This window comes from Nematostella vectensis, chromosome 13, assembly GCF_932526225.1.
Source record: "Nematostella vectensis chromosome 13, jaNemVect1.1, whole genome shotgun sequence".
Taxonomy (NCBI): Eukaryota; Metazoa; Cnidaria; class Anthozoa; order Actiniaria; family Edwardsiidae; genus Nematostella; species Nematostella vectensis.
Window position 1 is genome coordinate 2,194,917 of NC_064046.1, and position 8,163 is coordinate 2,203,079.

The 8,163-nt window shown below is 40.2% G+C and overlaps 1 protein-coding gene across 2 annotated transcripts; it reads left to right on the plus strand.

Moving 5' to 3' along the window:
• The first annotated feature begins 163 nt into the window (after positions 1-163).
• LOC5508168 (nuclear receptor coactivator 5) lies at positions 164-8,073 on the plus strand. Of its 2 annotated transcripts, none has more exons than XM_001628711.3 (6): positions 164-307; positions 1,493-1,846; positions 2,236-2,896; positions 3,227-3,423; positions 5,483-5,875; positions 6,359-8,073. In XM_001628711.3, exons 2-6 carry the CDS (start codon positions 1,516-1,518, stop codon positions 7,405-7,407), a joined length of 2,631 nt encoding a protein of 876 aa, XP_001628761.2. In that variant the 5' UTR covers positions 164-307; positions 1,493-1,515; the 3' UTR covers positions 7,408-8,073. The 2 variants fall into 2 exon arrangements, with proteins under 2 accessions (XP_001628761.2, XP_032232813.1); XM_032376922.2 differs by having other exon boundaries at positions 2,263-2,896.
• The last annotated feature ends 90 nt before the right edge of the window (positions 8,074-8,163 follow it).

An 8,163-nucleotide genomic window follows, 5' to 3' on the forward strand; every position in this document is an offset into this window, starting at 1 on the left:
AGGATGGATTTCCATCCACCCTACCAATAGGCATACAGCTTTATTTGTCTGCATAAGCTCCGACTAAAACATTACTTGTTTCTTGATGCTTCTTGAAATTTACTCCGTATTTCGTTTTGTGCTATGGTTGACCCTCTGAGGACTACTGCACGCATGTTTCTGTCCAGCGGCATTACGCCTAAGCGACCCCGATATCCCATAATTTCCCCAAGCCGACACATGTTTCCCGTCAAAGCTTCTCTACCGTTCTTCTGATTTTATTATTCAAAACTGGTCGTTTTTCTTCATTCTTTACAGAAATAATAAGGTAAGTATCTTGTGCGTATACTAGTTTAGTTTTTAGTGTGAATTTTTTAGGTTTTCTACTTTTATATCGCGGTTTTTCTTGGACTTATTCTAGAACTCGTGTTATCCTAAGTGCGAAGCGATAGCTATACTTAAAGCAAAATTGTGCTTTTATTTTTATTTCTTTTTGCTAATGTTCTTAACTTTTCAATAAACTTACACTTAATATAAATTCATGTGACGAAAAGCATTATTAAATGTAATGTATGGTTCCTTAAAATGAAGATATCTCCCACACCAAAACGCTTATCTGGCAAGCGGCGACGACCATTATGAAGTCATATTATTGTTTATCCATATAAAGCCTGGAATCAAGAATCGTTGTAAACACCTACTTTCCATAAGATCTATTTTCTTTGCGTCATTTTTTGTACTAAGTTTATAAACCTCAGAATTCTTTCGCTGTAGTTTAAATCGTTGGCCTTTTTGCTCCGACGAATGGCTAACGATCGCAACGTTAGTGTTTTCAAATAAGCGAAAAAAAGTTAGTGTGAAAGAGAATAATCATGCTTCTCTTAAATCTTGGCGAGAACCTCTCTTCCCCTTACATACACCTCACTTGGGAATTACAGTATGTTTCATTTTGGAAAAACTTGGAGACGGTAATACGGTAATAATTTTCAGTTGAGGCTGGGCAGTTGTTATTTTTGGGACATTTTAAGGTTGAATAACGATGTTCTTAAATTTTAGGCCATATCAGAATGTACCCAATGAATTATTAGGGAGAGGATTACACTAATGAACAATAGCAATAATTGTTACTTAAAGCATTATTTGATTCAGCATTTTAGAAAGCATCAGGACTAAAAAAGAATTTTTTTCTTCTATCTGAGCCTCTGCATGTTCTTAAGATTTGGTGAAATCTCAGGCTGGATTTTATAAAATGTAGTCCAGGGCAAAAACTTAAACGGACAAGATTGCAGGATTCAATCACATTTATTTCATTGCAATTAGACAATTTGGTTGTATTCAGTTTAATGTGAGTGTTTGATTGAGTTATATTTAATTGCAAGGCTTAAACTTTTTTTTGAATAAATTCCTGTATTTTCCCAATACACCTTGTTAAAGTTATCCCTTCCCTCCTATTTTCCTTTCTTTACAGTTTTTCTTTTGTGTCTTACATTGTATTAATTTGGTGCCTTTGTAGGTCTCTGTTAGCCACTGGTTGCCATGAGTACGTCATCCAAGCCATCAAGTGACAAAAAGGACAACCACCAAAAATCCAAGTCACCCGATCGTGATAGAAACCGAGCAAAACTTGAAAGTCGTTATGAGACCAACAAAAATGACCCACACTCTGTGAGATGCAGGATATTCATTGGAAACCTGGCCACTGACAAAATAGCACGACAAGACCTGGAAGAAATTTTCTCCCGCCATGGAAAAGTGTTAGGTTGCTCTCTTCATGCAAACTTTGGTTTTGTTCAGTTTGAAACAGAGAAAGGGGCTGATGAGGCTGTCGCCAAAGAACATGGAAGGATAATTAATGGAAAGAAAATTGGTATGTTGCTTCTTATGTTGTTTAATTACCTTAACAATCTAACCTGATATGTAAAACTGTTAACAGCAGACAAACAACAGATATATACCTATGTTTGGCAAATCACATGCAATATATTCAAACACTAAACTAGAAACCTGCCTCAGCAATTCTCAGTGTGTTAACCGCCTTACAGGCTGCACTGTAAACCTTTGTTTGATGCTCAATGTATTTGTTTTGTTTATTTCTATAACTGTTATGCTATTGTGACAATTCCATCCATTAATTGTTGGTAACAATCTATGAATGGTTGGTAACAATAAGGAAAAAACTCTGTGCTTTACCCTTTCTGTAATGTGGTAACAAATGCTCAAATTCTATAATCCATGAAGTCAAAACCTTTTATTCAGACGTTCGGATTGTAAATTCCCGTGCAGATGTTAATCTGGTTGGAGAGCGAAAAAGACGTAGTGGGCCTCCTGATAGGCACACTCCCCCTGACAGAAATGGTCCTCCGGATAGGCACGGACCCCCTGATAGACATGGTATGGATCATGGGCGTGGTCGAGGCAGGGGCAGGGACCGCCTCTCACCCCCACCCCACAGAGACAGGGGAAGACCTGGCTATGATGACCGCCCACCCAGGTTTGATCACCCGCATGAACGCTACGGTAGACCTCTGTCACCGCCAAGAAGAGGTGACCCCTACCTGGACCACTATGATCGCCCCCTAGATCCCTATCCACCACGCGAAAGGTATAGAGATGAGCCGCCACCAAGAGATGCATATGGCAGACATGACTTGCCTCCCCCGCGAGACCCCTATGACAGAGAAAGAAGAGACCCCTACGAAAGGGATCCATACTATGATCACCGGGATGACCCTCGAGATGACCCCAGGCGGGATGATCCCTATCGGCGCTATGATGACTACCCCAGGGACTACCCCCCGGATGACTATCGTCCACCCCTAAAGAAAATGCGCCCCGAGGTTGAAGAACCCTTCCCCCCGCCTAAGCCTATAACTGCCCCTACCGATTGTGTGGTTATTGTGCTAAACAGAATGCAGATGTAAGTATAGTATATAGGTCTGTACTTCAGTTGCCGCAACAAATATGAGAGCAGAGTACTATTTATGATAAAAATAAAGACCCATGGCAACAGTAAGATGTGGATTTTTCCTAACTTCTGTTGAATTTCTTCCTTTTTTTTAAATAGTTGTGCTAAGAGTGCTGGCTGCAAAGTAATCATTGTAAGAATATTTCTCTTTGAGCACTTCAAGACTGATTTGATCAGAAAAATAAACAATAGTATTTGGTAGATTCATCAAGATTGCAATACTGCTTTTCAACTGTAACTCAGTCACCTAAAACTTATCAAATTTTATTCATTTTGTTGCAGGAGATATGCAGAGATTGTAGAGAGGAAGTTCCGTGATTCAGGTCTTGTGACGGACATGCAGCTACTCGGCTCCGCCTCCATGACGGAGCTTCTGGATACAATCTCTCGCCATGGCGGTCTCTATGCCATTGTCGTCACCAGCCAGCACGAGATGCACCGCTCTGTCACTGTGAACATCTTACACGGCACACCGCAAGGTATCTATGCAAAATTGTAACATTGAAACTTGTTTTCATTTTCAGGTAAAAGGTGCTCCTTTGTGCTGTTTTGTTTGTGCTTGTCTAAAGCATGTTAGGTTACATGAATGAAGGTCTTTCTTATTAACGGTCACCTTATTGTCTTTTTTATAACTATCTTTACGTACTGTACAGTATAATGCTGTACTTTACACCTTGTTACTGACATATGAGGCAATATAAATGCTTTATTTTGGTCTTGCAGTATGAAGTTTCTCGAATTTGTAGACACCTGGTATTTTTACCTTTCACACAATGAATTGTCGTATTTTGAACCTCTGAATGTTATATCTTGATCTTCGTAAATGTAAGATGTAACTGTTTAAAAGCAGAGCTCTTATAAAAGAACATGCAAAAGTTCTTAATTCTTGAATGTGCTCATAGTTTGCAATAGAGTCGCCTATTTCTAACAAAGAATTGCTAGTGCCATCTTTTTCACAAGCTCATCCAACAACATCCTTGTAGTGAACCTACACAATGGTTTGTCCTTTTAAACCCCAAGCTCAGACACATGGAAGGACCTGATCTTCTCTTTTGAGGCCCATGTTTGGCTGTTTTTTTGTGCTTTATAACAATTGAATTTAAAGAATGTATTATATATATTTTGCGAATGAAGCTCCCAGAAATATTTTGCTCACAAGCCAATTTCAGGAAGCTCTTGTTACTATATATGTTTTTTTTTCTCACTACTATGTGTACGAAAAAGTACCATCTAGAATTACAAGCTGTGTTTTGAATATACTGTGTATGGGACAGACTGTATCTTTGTGTTTAGTTACAGTAGATGTATTCTCCTCTTAAAAATTGCTTTATGTTCAACCAACAAATGTCGCATTAATGCAATATTGACAACCATTTTTTGATATCGTGTGCTATAAAGAGATATGCATTTTTAAATTTATGTATTCTGCAATCCTGTTTGTGGTTCAAACAGGCAACTCTCAAATCTCTCTTCGCCAGTTCTATCACTAAATATTCTTGTGCTGTCTTTGTATTTTTTTGTTTGTTTTGACATCCTTGTCAAAACAATGCACATCATTCCACACTGTCCAATCCGGTACAATGTCTTTTCTTGCTAAGTGTCATGTCAGCTATTTATAACACTTACTGTTAAAGACTTGTTCAGAAAAAGTGGGTTGTTTTATTCAAATCCTTCAGATACTTTGTAATTTGATATACTGTATATCTTGCAAACCTTTCTTTGCACTTCTGAAGAAAGTTATGTGGGTTGAAATTGGAATTTTTAATTATACTACCCTTGTGTATATCAATGTATAAAAGGTTATGCTAATTATTATGCGCTGCTGGATTTTTATATCATCCCTCTTGATCTATTAATTATTCTATTAAATATTCTCATATTTATAATACATTTAATCATTTTGAGTGGTTTTTACTCCAGAAGTCCATTAAAAATCTAGAGAAAATCTCTGCTATTACTTCCCTTTTTTTTTATTAAGTACCGTTGGTGACATTGGAGCCGAACAAATACTTATGCTGGTTTCTTTTTTTTTTTTTTTTTAATATTATATTTAATAGATACTTCGTGTGTGCTATTTTTGTGATTCCTGGTGTTGTGTGCAATGTATATTTTAGTTGTTTCAGCGTGGAAGAACATTGTTTTAATGTGCATGCCATGAATCTATATAAATACCCCAAATCTACATCTCTGTGACATATTTAACGAATCAAGATGCACAATGCATTTTGTTTGAGAATACATCAATAATCCTATTTTTCTACTGTCCAGTATTTGTATTTATATGGATATCCTCACTTTGTGAAATGTAAGACTGTACTCTAAGAACACATAGCACTTTTAACGTATACAAGAAGACTGTAATTTGTAAGTGATGCTGCTTTAAGGGAATAAATATTGTCTTATGTAAATGAGGATTGGAATAGACACTACAGGTGTTTTTTTCCAGATACTTCACTTTCCAGAGATTCTTAGGTTTAACTTTTAAACATGGGAAGGAGGGGAACTTTTGATACTCATGACCATTTTGTTTCTACACAGAGCACAGAAATATGCCACTTGAGGATGCTTTACGGCTTGTCAGCCAGAATTTCGATCAGTACATGCAAGATCTTCGCAAACGTGCCGAGGAGTTAGATCGCGAGAAAGAGAAAGAAAAAGAAAAGGAGCTTGAAAGAGAGCGTGAGCTTGAGCGAAAGCATGACTTAGGGCCTGAGAGAGGGAGAGAGCGCGAGAGGAGTCGTGAGCGTGAGAGAGATCGTAGGGGGTCGTATGGGTCTTCTGACAAGCCTCGTAGTAGCGATGACACCACTTCTCTGCTGAGCAAGGCAGCATCTGGCCAAGATCTTTCTGCAGATGATTTGTCTAAGCTGATTGCGTCTTTGTCCAAGAAGCAACAAGAGATTGCGGGTCAATCTGGATCCTCTGCCTCAGGTAATCAACATTCGATTTTGGTGTCAACGTTTGTACCAGTCAAAAGGTTTACATCTTCATCTTCTTCTTTGATTCTTTTAATTCCTGATAGCCTCGCCTTTTTGGAGTACAGTAATGTGGCTGCTTTTCATCAGTTATTGCATTTTCAACTTTGAGGTCTTTTGGAAGTCTCTATTACAATGTCAAACATTTAATATCTTTTTATCAGTTACTGTGCCACTTTTGGTTAGATTGATGGTTGGGATTTCTGGCAGATGCTTGCTTTAAACATCGGTGTGATCTATTTTATATTTTACCTACTTCGATTACTTTGGTTTGAGCGAAACTTTGGAGTTTTCTTTCCAATTTTTTTTAACTCATACATAACTTTTATCATGCCTATCCTTTCTTTCAAGAATCAGTGTCTATTTTGCTGTTTTCCTACAGTTTACAGCTACTTTTTGATCGCCTTACACTTCATGTTTTAAAACCCTTATTCATCAGGAAGTTCAAGTCAGCCCTCTTCGGATGCTCAGTCAATTGCTAAACAGCAAGCCGACCTGCAGGCCAAGATTCTTAGTATTTTAAACCCTGGAACTTTGTCTAAAGTTGCCGCTGTTACATCTCAAACAGCTTCTGCTGCTTCCTCTCTAACTGCCGCTGCACCGAAACCTGCAGCATATCCACCATCCCAAGGAGCAAATATTTCTTCAGCTGGCATTTCAAAGCCTGTAAAACCACTGTTTCCTGCAGCAAAAGCGTTAGATCTTGCAGCCCAGGCTTCTCAGGCCATAAAGGCCATCTCAACTGCAGCTGCAACACAAGCAGCAGCAGGAAGTCTGTACAGAAACTCCGTTCTCTCTAGCTATGGTTCGGCAGCACCAAGCTACGGAACTGTACCTGCCTCGTATGCATCTGCAACAGGGAGTTACACCGCATCAGCATATACTGTCGGACAGACAGCAGCATCAGTAGCGTCGGCTCCAGTGGGACAGTACCCTCCCCAACAGCAAGCCTATGGGGCTCCCCCTGCCAGTGTCGCTGCTCCAAAAGCTTATCCTCCCCCTGCTGCTGCTGCTGCACCCCAAGGATATCCACCATCATCCGCCCCCACTGGGTACCAAGCAAGGGGGCCAGCTCCGCCCGGTGCCAAGCCTAGAGTCGCCGCACCATATGGTGCAGTTCCGAGGCCTGGGGCCCCTGCTGCCACTGCGCCTCCAGGAGCGCCAGTGGGAAGAGGCATCCTTGGTGCTATACCCGGACAGAGAGGTCCAGCCCCGGTTCATGGTGGCCTTGCTGGCAGAGGAGCCATGAGGGGAGTTCCTGTAGCACGTGGAGCTCCACCCCCTGGCGGAAGAGCAGCCCCGGGAGGCCCACCCCTGAGAGGAGGAATGGCGCCCCGAGGAGCGGTGCCACGTGGAATGGCGCCTAGGGGAAATCCCAGACTACCAATGAACCCGCAGGCTGGTATCCCACGATCCCAGTTCCGTGGCGCTAGGGGGTCACCTATTGGCACTGTACAAGGCATGCGGGGGAGAGCAAGACCTTATTAACTGTTATTTGACTTGAGCCATCGACCTTTGGTGAGACCTTTGACTAAACGGAAACTCTAAATTGTTTCATGAAGAGCAAGACCTTATTTACTGTAACTAGGCTTTAGCCATCGACCTTTGGTGAGACCTTTAACGAAAATAAACCCCGGTGGATTGTTTCATGAATAGCAAGAGCTTCTTTACTCTAACTAGACTTGAGCCATCAACCTTTGGTGAGACCTTTAACGAAACTGAAACTCTTAATTGCTTCATGAAGAGCAAGACCTTATTTACTGTAGCTAGACTTGAGCCATTTACCTTTGATGATACCTATAACGAGAGCAGGCGTATACAATTTACTTTGGTTTGACTCTTAACCATTTTCACTCGGGTATGTTCAAGTACAATCATAGTTTAGCTGAAGCAGTTGTCAAAGTGTTTCTCTCTAGTAAGAGCTCTGTATGTACCAATGGACGGCTTTAGTCTTCTGGCGTGATCCGACGTAACCCATTTTAAGAGATTTATCTGCTAACTTTTCATAAAAATTTTAGACAGGATTCCAACTCCAACAACTGTAATTAAATGATTTGGTATCTTTTATTTAGTTTCTAGTTAGCAACTTGCCTAGTCCAGTAGTTTTAATAGCATGCTTTAGTTTATTCGGTTCATTAAACGAGTTATGAACTATGTGCCTATTCACTTGTCCTTTATGAACTATGCTTGCCTATTTACTTGTGCTATGGCATCAGAAATTGTTATTCCCAATTACCTGCGTTT

Bases quoted from the DNA above. Each gene is read 5' to 3' on its own strand.
- LOC5508168 (XM_001628711.3), top strand. From the start codon at position 1,516: ATGAGTACGTCATCCAAGCCATCAAGTGACAAAAAGGACAACCACCAA. The intron at 2,897-3,226 runs GTAAGTATAGTA...ATTTTGTTGCAG, and splicing joins GTGCTAAACAGAATGCAGAT to GAGATATGCAGAGATTGTAG. The intron at 5,876-6,358 runs GTAATCAACATT...CTTATTCATCAG, and splicing joins ATCTGGATCCTCTGCCTCAG to GAAGTTCAAGTCAGCCCTCT.